We start from the raw sequence: 19,469 nt of genomic DNA on the forward strand, positions 1-19,469 counted from the left end.
GCTCCTCCTCCTCCTACACCTTTCTGATGTTGGTTAGCTCATTTCCTTAACTTTGCTCTCCAGCATCCACAACTCTCCATACAGTAACTAGCCAGCTGGATGGAAGGAAAAAGTGACATTCCTGTGCATCTACCTCTGGTTTTCCCAAACATTTTTTGTGTTAAGTCCAACACATAAGCTAAATATTTTGGATATAAACAACATAGTTTCCCCACTCTCTGTATGAAGGCCTGAGAATAACCTGCCCTTCATAAAACCTCTCTAGACTGTATAAGTTTTACTATTGTCTTTGCCCTTAAATCTTCCTTAAAGCTATAACAAGCCAGCTACTGTTATTATTTCAGCATTTATGCCTTTCTTGTGCTCCAGAACATTCAGAGCTTCCTCCAAGTAATTAATGTTCTTTGACCTGTGCTATCTCAACTTTATCCTCAACTTCACCAGCTGCTAGTGGAGCACTCAACACTTGAGTTTAGTGGTTATACTTTGGAGTTTGAACCTTAGTGTCTCAACTGTAAATGGCAGATTTGTGTGACAATATCTCACTTTTCTGATTGTATCTTTTATTATAACCTCAGAGGTCCATTATCAAGAAAATGTGTTCTGAGATCTTCAGTGTTTGAAATAAAAGCTCTGAAAATGCAGCCGTTTGTTATCCACCCCAACAACTAGTTTACCTGTCAGCTTTTCAAACAATTCACAATCCCACTTATTTACTGCTCACTTCTGAAGTGAGTACTAAGCTGAGTATAGCATGCTATGAACTCCAGAATGCTGAGCAGGAAGAAGTTGGAAATTTGTAGTGCTTGACATCAAAGAATTTGAAATTTTGACACAGCAATAGTAATACCTGAACATCTGCATCATGACATTCAGTATAATATGTGATGTTGGCGTGTTACCGTTTTCATCGGCTCCTCCCGTCTCTGTCGGACTCTGCTCGTCCTCGGGGGCTTCAGGATAGATGATGGCTGTGTCTCCCTGCTGGAGAATCTCCTCCACTAGAGCATCCTTCTCCACCTCCTCTTCTTCCTCTGATGCACACTCCTCCTTCACTAAAAACACAAATGCACAAAGGTTAGTGTTGCTGTATACAAAGAACCCAATTATCCACCACGGACAGCACTACAGATACAGACAGACTGAATGACTTTGTGTTTAAATCATTTTAAACGACTTATTTTCTCTGTGAGGAATCCCTTCTATGAGCTAATGCTTGAAGTACCACCACTAGAGGGCGCCATATAACTTGTAAATGATTTGATAACGGGCTCATCACTTGAGCTATCGTTGTGCACTTTGTATTCTCAAAAAACATTTGTTGGGCAATTTAAAAATGGCATAGCTGCCGAACATTATTCTTAAAGAAACCTGGACTAGTTCTGCTAACAATGTTCAGAGATCCCTAAAATCAGAAGATTCTGAATTTGGGAAGTTGTAGCTACAATGCTGTGGAAAACTATGGAGCAGCTTGTTTTAGCAGCAGTAACTTGAAGGGATCATTTATTGTATGACTTTATCAGTCTCTCTCGTCATTGTGGAGGAATTTGGGCCCACTCTTTTTTACAACATTCCTTCAGTTCATTGAGGTTTGTGGGCATTTGTTTATGCACAGGTCTCATAAGTTCCTGCTACATCATTCAGGTTGAGTTTTGAGTCCCTTGATTCTTTTCTTTTTCAGCCATTACGATGTAGTGTACATAAGACCATCCTGTTGCATGACCCAGTTTCATCCAAGCTTTAGCTGCTGGACAGAGCTCACATTTGGCTCTAGAATTCTTTGGTACACAGAGTTGACTCAATGACTGCTGGGGCTGAAGTCCCGTGGCTGTAAAACCACCCTAAATGATCACCACTGTGTTTGACAGTTGGTATGAGATGTTTGTGCTGATATGCTGTGTTTGACTTTCATCAATGTGGCACTGTACATTCAGGCCAAATATCTCCATCTTGGGCTTGTATATCCAAAGGACACTGTTCCAGGAGTGGTCTGTTCACATGCAACTTTGCAAACGTAAACGAGAAGGGGATGGCTTTCTCTTGGCAAACCTCCAAAAAAGCATACACATTCATGTTTCTCTAACCGTACAGTCAAGAACTTTGCAGACCTCAGTTAGCATGGTTGATGTCAATGTCTGCCACATAGCTCTTGGGCTTTTTGCTGTTTATTTGCATCTTGACATTGGCATGAATTTGCTTCAGACCAGCAAACTGCTAAAACATCTGCTTGTATCCAAAGTGGTCACACTTGCTGATGATCCGTTAATCAAGAGCATTTGATTAGAAGCACTTGATAGCTTCTTACCCTCCTAATTAATATAGAAGCAGTAAGGACATAATTAGAAAGCTCTGACGTGAGTATGCAGACCAGTGAAAAACTGAGCCACGCGACTGTAATGCTGACCAAACATACAGCATGAACCTCTGTAAATGTTATCATATTTAAATATTGGAAAAATAAACTAAACACATTTGAAGTAATTAGAATTAACACTCTACTACAAAGTCCCAGCACATACTGTTCGCTAAGATGAAATAAAATCAAACCTTATTATACTGAACTTTTAAAAATTAATTTGGAGCCAAATATTAGACAGACCAAACTGTACTGTGATGCTGTACTGTCATGTTACTTAGGACAATATTAAAAACAGAAACCCTTGCTTCCTACATACCTGCTAATATTCATACATCTTTAATCATCTATAGCTACAGCCAGCTGAACTGTTAGCGATGTTTGAGTTCACTTGGAACAGCTGGTTTGCTGCACAGACACAGACAGTATGTTTCCCTGCAACCATAATGAGCCTTACAAAGAATAATTACAGCCCTGGGCGTGATTCAAACGTGGCACTTCAGAGGGAAATGAGTCAGGGACGTAACAGTGGCACCACACTGACAGTCTGTCCTCTACCCAAACACTCCCTCTCATTAAACCAAACACACTCCTCTATTCAAATTAACCTTATGTAGCCGACATGGAACAAAACAGATAGCAATGAATATGCTCAGGCAAACTTGGCATCTACAAGTGCTTCAAAAAAGCACTGCGTGCAATTTTATATCAAATGTAGAGCTGGGCGATATATCGAGTTTTTAAAACATATCGATATATTTTTATACGAGATATAAGATGTGACAATATCCTTTATATCGATATAGTCTATGTTACGTTATAATTATAGTTGTGGAGCCGCAAGTTTGCCTCTCTTTCGTCCACTTTTGTCTCTACGCAACGTTACTCCGCCTCGCCTTCACTGAAGACAACTCCCCCTCCTACCCCATCGCTTCACGTGCAGGCAGCGACAAGACGGACACGGCAAATCTCCGTTAACGAGTTACTGCGCATCGCCCCATGCGTGGGGCTGGACGGCGTCAACGTGCTAACGAGCTAACCGCGCTAACGAGCTAACAGCGCTAACCCTAAAATCCTTTCATTCTCTCAAAAGTTGATAGCGCGCCTTATGTATGAATTCTGGTTGTGCTTGATGGCCGCGAACCGATTTTATGTGGTACACGGCGCTCAGCAATCTGTCAAAAAATGTTTTAGTACGACTTTGGTAAGCTACGGAGCTGCACCGCTTGATAGATTGTCGGCGCATTACGGCTACCGAGGAGCTTCGCGGAGTGATACGTACTGTGCATCAACGTAATATTACCGTATTGTGTGTGTATAAGGACCATAAATGGCACCTGTAAGAGACGTGGTTATGAAGTGGATTTCAAACTCCAGGCTGTCAGTCACACAGTAAAACTTGGGAACAGAGCAGCTGTGAAATCTGTCTGTCTTTGTTATTACGCTCAGCGTCTTTTAGTTTACATTTTGACTGCACAATTGTGAGCTCTTTGTTTAGCACAAAAACAACCTTGTTTTCTTTTATTTATGGAGCATTATTATTTAATGAATGCTCATAATTTAATTTTGAGTAATTTTTCATGTACATCTGTGCTGTATGTTAATAAAAGTGCCTGTGTGACATCTGGGACACAGCTTTGACTAAGAACTCTCTTTTTGTTCTTACTTTATGGCTTAAAAAAAAATCGAGATATATATCTTATATCGCCATCCAGCTAAAAAATATCGAGATATGAATTTTGGGTCATATCGCCCAGCCCTAATCAAATGCATTTTGAAAAGATGGTGACCTGAATGCAAGTAATAATTTGCTGTTACCTGTTACTTCAAATGTTTGCAGAGCACCATCAAAGAAATGGCAAAGAAGGCCAAGCCACTTAATTGAAGAAATCAGTTTAGGATCAAAGGCTTCCTCATTCCTATTTTTTTTTTGCCTTTTTTTCTTAAATATGCGAAGACTGTGACGCATTTTCCAACACTCGTCTTATTTTTTCCATCCACGATCATTCACAGCATACAGTTAAACTAGACAGCCATGCAGATAACACTTCAGACTGCAGAAGAAACAGAGTAACACTGCACCGCCTGTTTATAACACAAGGTCCCCGTTAAGTAATTGAAGTCTCAACACCAATCTGAGATAATGCTGATGGCATGATTTATTTTTCCACTAACCCCCAGCCCCATCTGATTTACTTGTTCAAGTACACTAAACTCCTCTGTAAAACTGGTAGAGTGGTGAAAGTGAGTCTAATGTTAAGGCATGCATAATAAGCAGATTATCTACTCATTTAAATAGCCAGTTGTTTGATTCCTGACTTCTACAGTCAGCATGTAGAATAACTTTAGGCAAGATACAAATGCATGAATGTGTGTGGCTGAATATTCCTTTGAGCAGTGCACTGATAAATGGATGCATAGTATATACTGTACAGTATACAGTGATTTTCTTTATTTTAGAGCTCAGTCAGGGTTTTATTCTTGATTTTTTGCAGTTACAGCATTTTTTGTGTGCATATTGCTCTAAGCAGGATTTCATCCCTCTGAGACAAAGACTCTTGCCGCTCTTCCCTTGATCAGATCGGATGCTGTGCTAAGTGCAAATATCATAACAAGTGTAGAAGAGGAACTTAGGCAGAGCGCTTACTTCACTTTCTGAGTATAAAAACACTGATAAGAGAAAGCAGTGAGGTGAAACTGTGACCAGTGTAGTCATGGTGCTCAAGTATTTTAAATGCAGGCAGAATCAGCAGGAAAGGCCACGCCTCTTCCTGCTGAGCCGTGTCAGGGACAGGTGCAGCTGCGTGTGTGTGTAGTCAGCAGGATCTGCAATCACAGAACCAGTCATAAAAAGAAAAAGAAAGGAGGGGTCTATGCTGAACTGTGTGTGTGTGTACGCCTTTATAAAGAATAGGCGGGCCCAGGCCGAGCCCTGTTAAGCCTCATATTAAACACACAGATCTTTACTTCCCATGATCTCATCCAAAAGCTTTCCAAATCTCTTTTCCCCCTCTGAGACTCGCTCATCTACCCTTCAAGCTTCCTTCCCCACCTCTCTTTGCTCATTCCTTTCTCTTATAGCCTCTTATATCGTCATTTTCTCCTTATCTTAGTCCTTCCTTCAGTTTATTTATGTAGCTCACTAACATGTACAGCATTCAGCATCGTCTGTCTTTAAACTCTTCAATGAAAAAAGGGAAAAACTTCACTCCTCGAAAAAAAAGAAACCTCAACTAAAAGGAAAACATGAAAAAGACTTCAAGAAGAGCAGAGCAGAGGAGTCTCTTAAATCCGTTCTAGAATATGCCCTCACTAAGCAAGCTAAAAACACATTTTGGCCCCCTGGCATTTGAAAGCCGAGCTCTTTGAAAACAGTCTCCATTTAGGAAAGTGCAGGGATGAATGTGAAAATGCTGACCTTGACTGACTGCAGACCTTTGTGTCAGTAAAATCAAGGACACAGGTCGACTCTGACTCTGATTTTAAACATAAATACTTCTAGTTACACAATGCAGCTCCATTAAGCCATTTCCATGATGATTTTGGGGGCTTTTACTATAATACTGTGTCAAGGTTGACTGCAACAGCTGACGAGTTCCTGCCGGATTAATGTGTTGTATTCATCAGATGCAATTCACAGTTTTCTAATTGTTCAACTATTAAACAGTCAAAAGTGTCACAGCTTCCATAAACGACTTGTGCATCGTTCTTATGCATGTAAGCATGTGTCCACCTACCGCAAAGGCAACAAGTCTGATAACATATGTGGCAGAATCTTATTTCCGATCATTTGATGAACAAATATATCGCTCTATGCTGAACCCCTATTCGTGGCGGTAGTTAACAAAATGCAGTGCAGTGTTGGGTATTTTCATTTGGCTCTGGCTGAAACCGTTTTGCAGAGGTTACCAAAAATAAAGACCCCGCTAAAGAGTAAGCGAACAACAGTTTGGAAAATGGCAGGTTTAGCAAGCTGAGACTACTTATTTACTGAGTCATTATTTAGAGAACTTTACAGCCACAATAAGATTATTTCCAACTGTCCCTAAGCTGCAGAAAGTTGCAGGTCTTAAAGATTTAATTGAGAAAGGATGTCACTTTCTGTTAAACGACTACTTGATTAACAGACACATGTTTACGGATTAAAAAGGTTTAAGCTGCAATACTATTCTTTGTTCGTTTGCCATTCAAAAAAGAAGAAACAAACATGTTCTATTTTCAGCTCACTACACTTGGCTGCATTGCTGTCATGTTTTCTTTTTAAATTAGCTTCCTCCTCTCCCTTTCTGTCTTTGTCTCTTCCTCTTCCTTCTCTTCAACCACGTTACCAACTGCTTGTTTCCTCAACCTCTCCCCTCCCCACAATTTCTTTAATCTAACTTCATCTCCCTCCCTCCTTCACTTACTTTATTTCCCTCCATCACCCCTTCGTTCCAATCCCCCCCTCACTTGATACACCTCTCTGCATATTTTCCCACCACACTCTACAATTACTCTTAATGCCTCACAAAAAACATACATGCTGTAATGACAACCAGGACCCTGCAACACACACATGTGGAATATCAGAATGGAATGAAAACAGGAAATCATGTGGTTCGCACACACGCAAACACACACATACACTTGCATACTTACACCAGCCGAGTTATTCACAGGCACATGCACTCTCTGCACACAGCACTCGTATACCTTGCCAGAACCTGTCACTGTGAGTCCATGGTGAATTTATAAGGCAGGATGGATTGGAGCTGCAGTGCGGCCTAGACTGCAGGGGGAGTAGCGCACACTAATCTCTCACCAGAGGACCAATTCAACACCAGCTGCTCTCCGTTCTTTCTCCTTTCGCCTCAGACGGGGAGGAAAGAAAGGACTCAAAGTCAGACTATCCAAAAATATCACGCAAAGCCTTTGAAGGGTTCCCACCGTGGCCTTACAGCGCTGCAACATTTCATGACTTTTCCATGACTTCCCTCCAACACCGTCAGAGCTCCTCTGCACACACTAAATATGTAACTCCTTCCTGGTTTGTTAATGTTTTTCTAAAGGAGTGAACAGGCTGCTTTCTATCGCAGGTGCAGTTGAAAAATAACAAGTACTGCCGTGAAAGCACGAGTCAATTCAATTCGTTATATTATACATTTATATCAAGACCCCAAAGAACATACTACTACTACTACTACTACTATCACCACCTCTGCTGATGCTTTCCTTGTTTAAACTGTCAAGGTTTTGCAAACTGAGCATTTTTAAGATGTAAAATGTAATTGTTAATGGCACATTTATTCTATTTAAAACTCTTCTTACTGTGAAGTCAAGAGAATTAGTGCATAACTACATATACAAGTTCACCATCCTACCTTATTACAACAAAAAGGCACCTGACAGGACCGGTCAAAGGTGAAAAAAACAGAACATTCAGTCAATAAATGAAGTCTCTCTCTGCTCAGCACTGCATATTTTTCTCACATTGCAATCTTTAATCAAAGTGTTTATCTAAAGCTATGAAAAAAGTTCGATTTTATTAAGAAAAGTGTACAAATCTAGGTATTTTAAAAAAGTCGTTTTAGCTAACCAAACACACCTTTTTATTAGCAGAAATTAATAAATAAATGAAATCACTCTGATTGGCTGCCCTTTTCAAACAGAAGCTTTGAATACAAAGGTGCGTGCTGCTTCTGTGCTCACAGTCAAAGCTGGTGATCATGAAAAAAAAAAAATTTAAAAAAAGAAAGAAACACAAATGTGTATGCCTGGAAATTTTAAAGTCAGGCCCAGTGCTAACAGTATCACATGTATTTCCATCATTATTCTCTGTAAAGCCCTCTAAAATACCAATCAAACCCTGCACTACTGTGAATATTTGATGCAGACCTGTTTAAATAAATATACATGCTGCAGGTCAGGAGGTAGAGTGGGCTGTCTGAGTATATGTGTGACAGTTAGATAGACAGTGACTATTCAGCCCTGTATAAACGTGACTTGTAGTAGTATTTGAGTGGAAAACTGCTGTATAAGAACAGTCCAAACCTACTAAACTTTGCTATGTAGTCTGGGTGTACAATCATATGTACTATTCTGATGTCAGGCTAATAAGTGAATGTATTATTTCACCTGACGTGCTAGTTTATTGTGAGAATAAGGCTTAGAAGTTTTAGCTTGTCCCAAAAAGTTGAGGTTTACTGAACAACAACAAGCGTAGGAAAACCTCCATGGATAATTAATAATATCCAAAGTCAGAGCACCACCTATCACTTCAAACACTGTGGGGAGGCTTTCCTACAATATCTGTAGTTGGATACTCAGCCGAAAAAGAAGGGAAACAAAAGCAAGAGAAAGCAAGACGAAAGCCTGGCAGAAAAATACAAAGAAATGAGAAGGGATCAGTGACTGCAGAAAAGTAGTGAGTACAGAGGAGAAAGGATAGAGCTGAGAGAAAGAGGGAGAGAAATAAAGCATGGTGTGAGCAGCACTCATGAGCACTGCTCACACCATGTAAGGCTTTATTCAGGAACAATGAAACAAGCCTTGAGAGCAATATCTCTGAGTGTCACATTCTCGCCGTCTCCATGGTTTTAGTATTTCCTGCTTGGCTGTAACTAACTGCTGTCGAGATGAAGGCAGATGCTTGCGTAGGCTGAGCTGTTTGAGAGGAATCAAGGATTAAAAGGGCATTGAGAATCGGCGTAAACACAAGCCAATCAACTTCGGCTGTTGAATGCAGAGTTGGTTCTGCTTCTGCTCGTTAAAGCTTGTGACACTTTTGCTGTTTTGTTTGGATCCTGAGGTGTGTTTTTGAAAGTGTGCGAGCACGGGTAAGCGCTGATCCTGCAAACGTACTTACTTCGGGGTATCTGGAGGTTTAAAGAGTTTTAAAGAGCTTTACCATGCTGCCTGAACGTGGAGTGGAAACCAATTAAAAAAATAAAATAAACACAAAGTCTCTAGAAAGTCTATTTCTGTCTGCGCTTCCTGCAGCTGGTAAAACTTCAGAACTTCGGAGTAGGAAGAAGGACGGCAGGAAGTTGATGGATGAGCAACTTTAGGTCCAAAACTGTTGACTGCATCAGATGTGAATCATCATGATATGACTAAACCTGTTCCGCGGTTCCCAGCGGACGTGCAGCGCACAAAAACCCTGTCTGCAAAGGGAAACAACAAGCAGTTCAGCTGACTCAACTCCACACAGTCACACACCATGTCAGCAGTGTTAATGAGGGAACTCATTAAGCTGTTATTTCACTAATATATAAACCAAATCTCTTGTTTTTATGTTGTTTGAATTATAGAAATAGCACTGTAGAACTGAAGCGATAAGCTGATTTTATAATATTCAATCAATTATTCATTTATGTAAATGAGCACAATATTTAAATTAGAATTAAGTGATTATATAATTTGGTCTTTCCTAATGAATATTAATGCAGCAAAGGGTCAACTGCAAGAGCCTACAGACAGAGCCTGTTAAAGTCTGACATGAGGAACGTGGCGTTGTTGCCTGCACACATTTGCTATGCATCTGCAAGCCACTTAGCAACCCACCACCATCGCAACTCTTCTTTTTATGCTGTATCTGACATGGTTAATGTCTGTTGTCACTAGTGTCATATCCTCTGTACTGTGCGGGTCTTGCTGATCTCTCCTTGCCTCATGCTGTCCTCGTATGCATGTGGAAGGAACAGATTCATACTTTAAAATATAATTAAGAAATAAAATTCTTCTTCCTTTACTCCAGCAGTCCTGACTGAAAGGTGTGACACATCAGCAGGAAGAACACTGAGATCCTGACTGTCTATTTAGCTTAAGCTAAATGTTGTCACTGACAAATCTAAGGCTACGTTCACACTGCAGGTCTTAATGCTCAAATCCGATTTTTTTGTCTGCTTGTTCACACTACAAATAAAATGTGACAGCAAACGCGCTCTTGTGTGACCCCTCAAAGCGGCCCGCATGCGCAAAAGAAGACGTCACACACAACGCGCTCTGTTTCGACCCAGAACAAACAGTATTGTTTGACTGATGGCCTTAATATAAAGACTTGTTTCGGACTTTACGTTTCCCAATTTTGCTTTAAGTTATGTAAGCCTAATGGCCTAATAATGATCCTTATTGCTGTTTTAGAGAAGAGCGGTGCTTCAAAGGATAGTTGGAAATTTCTGTCAGAATCTGCCGATTATACAGTACAAATAAAATGTTCACGTTTCTCCAACGTTGTCTTCCCAACAGTTTCACTGGATGACCAGGAAGCGTTCGCGATGTCTTCTCCGGCGCTGATAATTGCCGTCTGTCAGTGACGTAAAAGACGGATTTAATGCGACATGACCATTCAAACAGCAGTCATTTTCTGAAACATCAGATATGTATCAGATTCAGTACCACATACCAAAGTGATATTTGAAAATATCGGATTTGTACTGTTCAAACTGTCATACCATGATCGGGTATGGGTCGCATAGGGTCAAAAAAGTTGGATTTGATGCGCTTTCGCCTGCAGTGTGAACGTAGCCTAATATGTGAACATCACTAATATTTTGAGCCACCTTGAAACATGTTATTAGTATTTTAGCACTCTGCAGCATATCTGTTAACAACTCTTTTCCCCTCCAGTGGGCGGGGCTTTCACTTACACTACGTCTAGTGTTTATCTAATTTATAGACACACAGTGATGACAAGAGAGGATATTAAAAAAAATGCTCTTTTTTACATTTTAATGTACATTTTGTCACCAGAAAGAAATTCAAGATGTTTCTGGCATGTCACCTGTCAGTGAGCACTTATTGTTTGGAGAACAGATAAGCAGTCAGACACCAGTCAGAGGAGAAAGATGACAAGGAATGATGATGAAGCTTGTCTCTGTGTTTTATCAAAGAAGAATAGAGAGGGAGAAATTCGATTCAGAGGGAGGAGAGAGTGGATGTGTTGGTGGATGTGTGTGTGTGTCATAGTTAGATTAGCCTTTAGGATGTGGTGTCATACAGGCTGACCTACAAGTGCGAGACAGAAAGAGCAGAACATCTGGCTGTGGCGGGCGAACGGGCGTTCCCCGAGGCTTGGAGGAGGATGAACTAATCCGATCAAAGAGAGAGATGAGATGTACAGACAAACAGTCTTATACAACTGGGCTCTATCAGCAATATGGCTGTCTTTCTACATGTCACACTGCAAGATGGTGCTAATAAAATCTTGGGAGTACAACCTCAATATTGGAACAGATCAGATTGTGTGATGGATACCTAGTGGACACAGGCTCTGTGATTTAAAAAGGTAGGAAAAACGCATGCAGATCTGCAACACAGGCTCTCATGCTGATTGGTTAGCTTGTACATGTGGGTTGTATACCGTCAGAAACAATGGTACCATAAAAATCCACCTATGTCCGTAAAGGTAAAATTCAATGTATCTCTCCAAGGCTAATTACAAAACTGCAAGGTGTAACATTTAAGGTCTCTGCATGCAGTTACAGGTGCATATTTGCACCATTTCTATTTGATTTTTGTAATATACCATTTCTGTAATATACTTACATATCTATACTATTGCTAATATATATTGTAATATATCTATATCACTAAAGCACTTCTGGATGGATGCAAACTGCATTTCGTTGCCCTGTACCTGTGCATGTGCAATGACAATAAAGTTGAATTCTATTCTATTCTGATTTCAAGGTGCAGTCCAAGGACACAGTCTGTTTTCAAGCAAAAAATGCATGAATCTGCTCAGATTTCAAGATTTGATCACTTAAGCTAAAAAAAAAAGCATTAAATACACACTGACAGAATTTATTTTGCATCTGTCAAAATGAGATGGCACAAAGGTTAGTAAGTAAGGATCTTCTTTGTTAGTACTACTAGAAAATGGTTGAAAATGTGCCAGTACAGCTCCTTGTTTGTGCTGATGCTATTCTTGTAGGAATTGGAGACGATGTGTAGCTTGTAACAATCAGCAACACTTGGTCCCGGTGTGCCTGTGCTCCATAAAACACTTTTTTTGAGCTTAGTTGCTGTTCTGAGGGGTATTCTATGAACAAAGCTCAACACAACCAGGTTTTCTTTCCCTTTGCTGGATTAAAAAACTTGAAACCCCAGTTGGAGATAATGGGTATGACGGTGGTGGTTATTAACGTCCTTTTCTAAACCGGAATTTCTGCCTCAGGCTCTGTGCGTGCTCACATAAAACGGGGCATTTCACAGGTCATATGATCCTTCTGCAAAAAAATATCCCCGAGCGCCACCAACTCCAATCAGAGACATTATCAGATCTATAAAGAAAAGAAAAAACAGAAACAGAAAAACCCAACACAGTTCCAAACAACACAAGAGAATAATGCTGCAGGAAATTGTAATCTTGTGATTGAATGCACAGAGCGGTAAAGTTTATATTTTATATAGTTGCTTGTTGCTTTGAACTTCTGTTAGTTAATTACATTAAGATCCATACAAACACACATCACACTCCAGTCCAGTCGCTTTTCTTTCCAAGCTCCCTAGATTATTTTGGACAGTTAACCTGAAATTCTCACAACTCACTAGATTGGCCGGTAGACCTAAAAACCCTCATAGGGTTTTTTTTTTTAGGTATTTTCCACATTTTAGATGCTAAAGCAAAGAACAAGTTGATGTGCAAAGCTTGAAATACAGCAGACTTTCTTCAAGAAATGACTGATTAAACATCTGAAAACTCATCCCTAATATTATTACCACATTGGTTGGCTGCATGCCAAATATCCCTGGGCAAGAGACTACCCCATGTTTGCCTACTGGTGGTGGTCAGAGGGCCTGGTGGCGCCTCGCCTCTGTCAGTGCGCCCCAGGGCAGCTGTGGCTACAATGTAGCTTGCCATTGCCAGTGTGTGAATGTGTGTGTGAATGTGTGTGTGAATGGGTGAATGACTGAATGTAGTGTAAAGCGCTTTGGGGTCCTTAAGGACTGAGTAAAGCGCTATACAAATGCAGGCCATTTACCATTTACAATTGATCTACTTGCAATCAACACCATTTATCAGCATAGCAAAACATTCTGAAAATCTCCGACTGGGTTAGAGTTTCCCTCTGAGTCTCGCTTCACCAGCCGTCACTTTAATCTCAGCTGAAATCACATGTGAGCATCTACTGTGTTTACACTATGCGGCATGCCGTGTGTAAAGCAGCATATGGAAATGGTTACCACTTATCTGTATTATACGTAACAAGTTAATAAGTGAAAATGTTAAAACGCAAAGGGTCAATCTTACAGAAGGTAAGGTAAGGTTACAGAAAAATGTAGGAATAAGATGTTGCTTTAAGTATTACTGGCACTGACAAAAATGTTCAAGCACAGAAGATGCAGCATAAACTGCATGTAAAGAACCGCCCTTAGGCAGAGCATTGTATTATTAAAAGGAATCTTTGCCAGTTAGGGAGTAGATGGGATTTATTAAAGTTTGCTGGATGTGAGAACTGGAGATTATAGAGAGAAACCTCTGCAAGACTGCCGGCTAGATTAAGGATTAATGAGGGCGTTACAGAAACATGTCTATTCCTCAGACGAGCTTACTTCCCCTCCTTATTTATATATCTCTTTCCTCATTTGCATCCTCTCTCTCGCTGCTATAAATTCTTGGTTTCTGGTTACTCTTTACTACTCTTTACTTCTCTTCTGATCTGAAAAAGGCACACCACACTGAGCTGTGATCGTGTTCAGCTGACTCATGCCTCCAGATTTTACACCCACCAGCACCGCATGCAGGTTGCTTGGTTCCTGTGTTCATGTGTGTGCCCCCTTCAGATCACTTAATTCAATAAAAGCACTACGTATGTGCTTAAGTTAGTACAGTTCTTCTCCACAATGATCCACAACAAAGTCAGTGAACATAACGCTACTGCTGCTCTGATTTGGATTTACTTGCTAACAGTTGGGTGGGTAATCTCCCCACCTGCGCTAATATACAGTATCTCCTGAAACACAGAAGCCAACACTTGATTACATAAATATGAGTACTGAGCGGACCCGTTGCTGTATTAATGCACCTTTTAAGCTTCACTTACAACAGCAATAAGGACAAATTACACATGCCAGCCCTAAGGACATTTTTGTGAAAAATACTGGCTGTTACCCTCCAGTGTGATAATTGACTTCAAGGCATTTGGGGTCAATATTTGTTGATTCAATTCTGCAGAAAGGCTGCATGAATTACAGAGAATTATACTGAAACCACCATGAACTACTCTTACCAAGATACAGCTGAGTAAACGTCTAACGTATTTCCCGTGAAGTGCTACACATCTGTGTGGAAACAGCTTGTATAAGCCCGTGGGTGTAGCGAGCATCTCCTGGATGAGATGCTAAGAAAGCGCAAGCATGCCCAGGAAACTGTCCCAGATTAAAAGATAATAAGATCAGTCTTAAAGGCCTAGTCTTAAGATATATAAATATAAACAGAGAAATTATGAGAGAAAGAAATGCCAATCAGAGAGTGAACTGAAAAAAATGCAGTGACCAATGAAATAAAAGGTTTTTTAATGTATTATCTAAATTATCTAATCAGAGGTTTTTGAAGATGGCTGCTAAGTGGCAAGATTGGCTCCTAGAAACACTTTGGACCTGGTACCTGTGTTTAATCTCACCTACATACTAATAGTTTGTTTACTCTAGTCCGAATCAGTTTATAACTTTTTTCCAGCTTTTCCCCATCATTTGGCTTCTAAAACCCAAATAAACTCTAAGCAAACAAAAATGCGTCACTACAAACCACGTGAGAATGTTCAGTGCGCTCACTGGCCAGATGTGTCTGGGGTCAGAGCAACAAAAGTAAACAGAAATAAGGTGGAGAACTTATATTAATCTTAGAGCTATTTTAGCCCGTACAGATATATAATACCTTTCTGCATCGCAAAAAACAAAGCATACAAAGCTACAGGAAGTTTTTTACCTTAAACTTGCGACGTACATGTGGTAGCTGGTTCAGATCACATTCACATTATTAAAGAACCGCTACACCTACATCCTCCGCCACATCCTCCAAAAGGTCTCGATGCAGTTGTTTTGGTCCGCACCAGAGTTTGATTCAAAGAAACTAAACACTGCAGGTGTGAAAACACCCTGAAAAGCACCTGTTGCTGTGCTAAACACACATTCCTCATGGCTCGTGCCTCACCTCCATTCCAGGACCCGTTGTGGGGTAATACTGTTACGGTGGCGTCATGGTCATGGCTGTCCAGCGATGTGGTTCCATCAGCATCTGTAACCTCAGGCTCCTGCAGGCTGTCCTCCTCCACAATGTGTAGCTTGTCCTCGTCATCGGAGTCTGAGCTGGCCTCCAAGCCATTGTTGAAGTTTGTCACTGCAAGGAAGGAAAAAAAAAAGATTTAGTGTTTTGAAATGATCTAACCACTTGATAACCACATAAACAACTCGTTCTCAACCCCAGCACTGAAAAGCCAGCACCCTGTTGCTGTAATCAGTGTTTGATTCACATGTGGTGAACAGAATAAAGGCAATTAACTTCAGTGTGATTAGCATCTGAGCTGCATGGGGAAAAAGCCTCTATGTGCCCCCTTAATGTCTCCCATTCGTACATTTCACATCATAAAAGAAACTTCTTGAATTCAACTTATGCTTCTAGTTTGTGTGTAACAAAACAGAAAGTTGAAATGTATGTTGCAAAAATACATAACAGGCCATGCTGACATTAAATCATCTACTTCATTTGTACTGCAAGCACCTGTGATCCTGTATATACATAATGCTGGGCTTACACTGCGATTTTTGGCCCATTTTGAGCCGATTTTTGAGTCGTGCGACCGTTTTGGCGATCGGCCCGATTTTGGCCTTCATCGTGCGTCGTGCATCGTGTAGTATACGTGGGGTAACGAGAATCGATTAACACCTCACGACCAGCTCCCAATCATCAATCGCTTGGTCGCAGGGGATTTCAAACCCTCGCGACCGTCGTGAGGCTGTCAGCGCAGCTTCTCACACTGCGCACGCGCAAACACAAATGTCAGCGAAAAAGACGGAGTAGCACGGCAGTGCAGCGTGTGATCTGGACACAAGCGATGGAGGCACAACTTGTAGAACTATGGCAAGCTCATCCGAGCCTTTTCCATGTGGCCTCACAAAATTATCACGACCACAACAACCGTGAAAATAGCTGGATCTAGACTGCTGCCTGATCAATGTTTTTCATTAGCAATTTAGCAAAGTTGATGGTGGTGGTGTGCGTGTCTGTGTGAGTGAAAGACAGAGAGGGAGAGCGAGCGACAGAATTTCTGTTATAACCTTCATTTTATGGACGCACAGTGTGAGCACTCAGGTCGCATCAGAGCATCGGGCCGTATAGTGTGAGACCCTGCATCGTGACCTACGAACTTCTAACCCCCGCGAGTCAATCGTGCAGTTTGAGCAGAAGCTGGTTAACGCGACTGAAAAAAATCACACAGTGTATGCCCAGCTTAACCCTGCTATCCAGCAGGAAACGCATCACTCCCTGATATGAAACCCTGACTCTGCCTCTGAAGAATATGCTGTATTTTCTTGTCTGTTCACTCTTTTGTTTTTAGCATTTATTGAATTAGACACAAGGGAGGGAACAAGGGGGACTCGCATGCAGGAAACTGTCTGAGGCAAAATCAAACCCTGGCCCCTGCAGCCTCTCTGCCTCAGTGTATGTGGGTCACCTGCTCAACCAGGTAAGCTATAGCAGCACCTAGAGCTGGGCGATATGAGATTTTTTCATATCACGATATGTTTTTTTCATTTCAGGCGATAACGATATCTATCACGATATAAGCCAAATAACTATATTTGTAAGATTTAAATGTGCCGTTGCTCACAAGTAAAATGTGAAATAATCAGCAGCTTGTTTTGATTTAAATATTTATTTCTCATAAGTTCAACAGGGTAGATGTACTTAAGGAACATGAGACTTTTTCAGATAAATAAAGGCAAATATTGCAAACTACACAAAAGGCAGCCGCTAAAGCGTTTAAGTTTCAAAATAGAACAAACGAAACAGACTACTAAATTGTCAATTCCACTTAGAAACAAAATATTAATTCTAAAAATAAATCTTAGTTTGTTTTACAGAAGAACAGACAAAACTGACTAACTTTTGTCAATATCAAATAAACTGAGAACTAAAAGGAAATTCTCAATCTCTCCTTGTTGTATAGCTGAGCTTTTCAAACAGTTTTAACAGTTACTTTAGTCTGACAAAAGCCGAATGACGAATTAGCGCTTCCAGTCAGAGACTGAGGCTACGTCCACACGTACACGGGTATTTTTGAAAACGGAGATTTTCCGTTTTCGTTTTAAAAAAGAATCCCGTCCACACATAAAGGCAGAAATGAAGGAAAACGCTGCTATGAACATGCCAAAGCAGCAGGTGGCGCTAGATTCCTAACCGTGCAGAAATGTTGGCCAATCAGAAGTCTAGAAGCCTCGGTGGGAAAAAGTAAACAAAGCTGGGGCATAGAAGCAGAACCGAGTCGTATGTGTGGAGGGACAGTAACTGTGTGTATATGTAAGCATTTAAACACTGCAGAGAGTAGAATTAACAGTAACGGTATTGTAGAAATTCATTTCACCGAAACAATAACGTGGCGCACAGTGTGACGCATGCACCAGTTTATTGTATTTCCAGACTTGTTTTCGGCACAATTTACAGTGCACGCTACTCTGTTTTTTGTCAGACTTGAAATAGCCGAAATACCTTCACACTACGGAACTTCTATGGCTCTTCCGTTCGACAATCTCTCCGGCGTTGGAACCATCATCTGTTTTCTCTTCGGTCACGCTCGGTTGATTTTTCTAGTCGGCACACTCATTTCCTCCATTACGCGCTGGCTCCATTACCCGCTGGCTGCTTCCCAAACAAACACACGTGCGGCTTGGCACTTGTGCTGTACGTAACAAGTCACACGACGTGACGCTGCGGCTGTGATTGGTTCGGCTCTGCGCTACTGAATTTGGCTGACTTTTTTTTTTTTTTTTTTTTTTTTTTTTTTTAAGATGACAAGAGCGGCGAGGTCTATCGCGATAGCTTAATTTCTCTATCGAGTAAAAGTTATATCGCGATACATATCGTTATCGTTCTATCGCCCAGCTCTAGCAGCACCTGACTTGTTTTTCCAGGAAAGCACTGACTGTAATATTTTGACCTTCAAGTTAAGCCTGTAAAATCTGTGAAACGCATTCATAAGTGAAATGACTGTGTGTGTGAGTGTGTGTGTGTGTGTGTGTGTGTGTATATGTGGACGGGTATTAACATCTTTGTGGGGACCAAAAATTGGAAGTTTACTATATTCGTGGGAACCGACAGGCCTTATGAGGACCAAAATCCCAGTCCCCACAAGTTTGAAGGCATTTTTGAGGCTCAAAATGCGGTTTTAGTTACAATTAGGTTATGGTTAGGTTTAGGGTAAGGGTTAGGCATTCATTTTTGATGATTAGGGTTAGGGTAAGCGGCTAGGGAAAGCATTATGTCAATGAGATGTCCCCACACTGCTAACATAAAACACAATAAAATGTCAATGCCCACTGAATACAGAAAGAAATCCATTATTTTGAACATGTTTGTATTAAATGTGACAAAACAAATGTATCTTATTTGAGCCACAAATGTTGGTTTTAGTGCCTTCTCTCTGTGAACACTGCAAAAACCTTTTTAATAGACCATATTATCATATCTTAATCTTTAAATCCTGAAATCTGATCCTCAAAATCGTTGCTGCCCTAAAACCTGCATCAACAAAAATAAACCATTGACTTTATGCACGTGCAATTTTCATCTCCAAATACGAGGAGACGATATTAAAAAAGGACAAATGGCAGCCGAGGGTAAAAATAATCACTTGTTTACCAGCCTCTGAAAGCAAATCTATTTCACACTGCGCTGCAGTCACTGAGTTTGTCTGTAGGATACGACTTCTTAATGGAAGCTTGGTGTGAAAAATGGACCAACTGGACCGATCTGAATGAACTTAAGAGCGAGAAGTGTGCGGGGGGGATTTAGCACAAAGCTGTAGATGCTCGAGACACGGATGCATACAAGTAAGTGATGATGAGCAAAATATGCTGCAGTGGCTTTTTAACTGTCAGCATGAAAACACAAACGAGCGCGAGCGAGCACACG

General features: G+C 40.8%; 1 protein-coding gene across 1 annotated transcript in view; it reads right to left on the minus strand.

The window, feature by feature from the left end:
- Positions 1 to 19,469, minus strand: part of LOC146613021 (zinc finger E-box-binding homeobox 1-like) — a 75,765-nt gene that overhangs the window by 9,112 nt on the left and 47,184 nt on the right. The window contains exons 2-3 of the mRNA XM_085377562.1: positions 15,492 to 15,677; positions 903 to 1,055 (exon numbers count right to left, since the gene is read on the minus strand). Of these exons, the coding sequence (XP_085233688.1) occupies positions 903 to 1,055; positions 15,492 to 15,677 (339 nt within the window). The remainder of the gene's footprint in view (positions 1 to 902; positions 1,056 to 15,491; positions 15,678 to 19,469) is intronic.

Source organism: Diplotaxodon limnothrissa, linkage group LG18 (assembly GCF_057381915.1).
Source record: "Diplotaxodon limnothrissa isolate DT_005_m linkage group LG18, D_limnothrissa_male_GT1.1, whole genome shotgun sequence".
In the NCBI taxonomy this organism is placed as follows: domain Eukaryota; kingdom Metazoa; phylum Chordata; class Actinopteri; order Cichliformes; family Cichlidae; genus Diplotaxodon; species Diplotaxodon limnothrissa.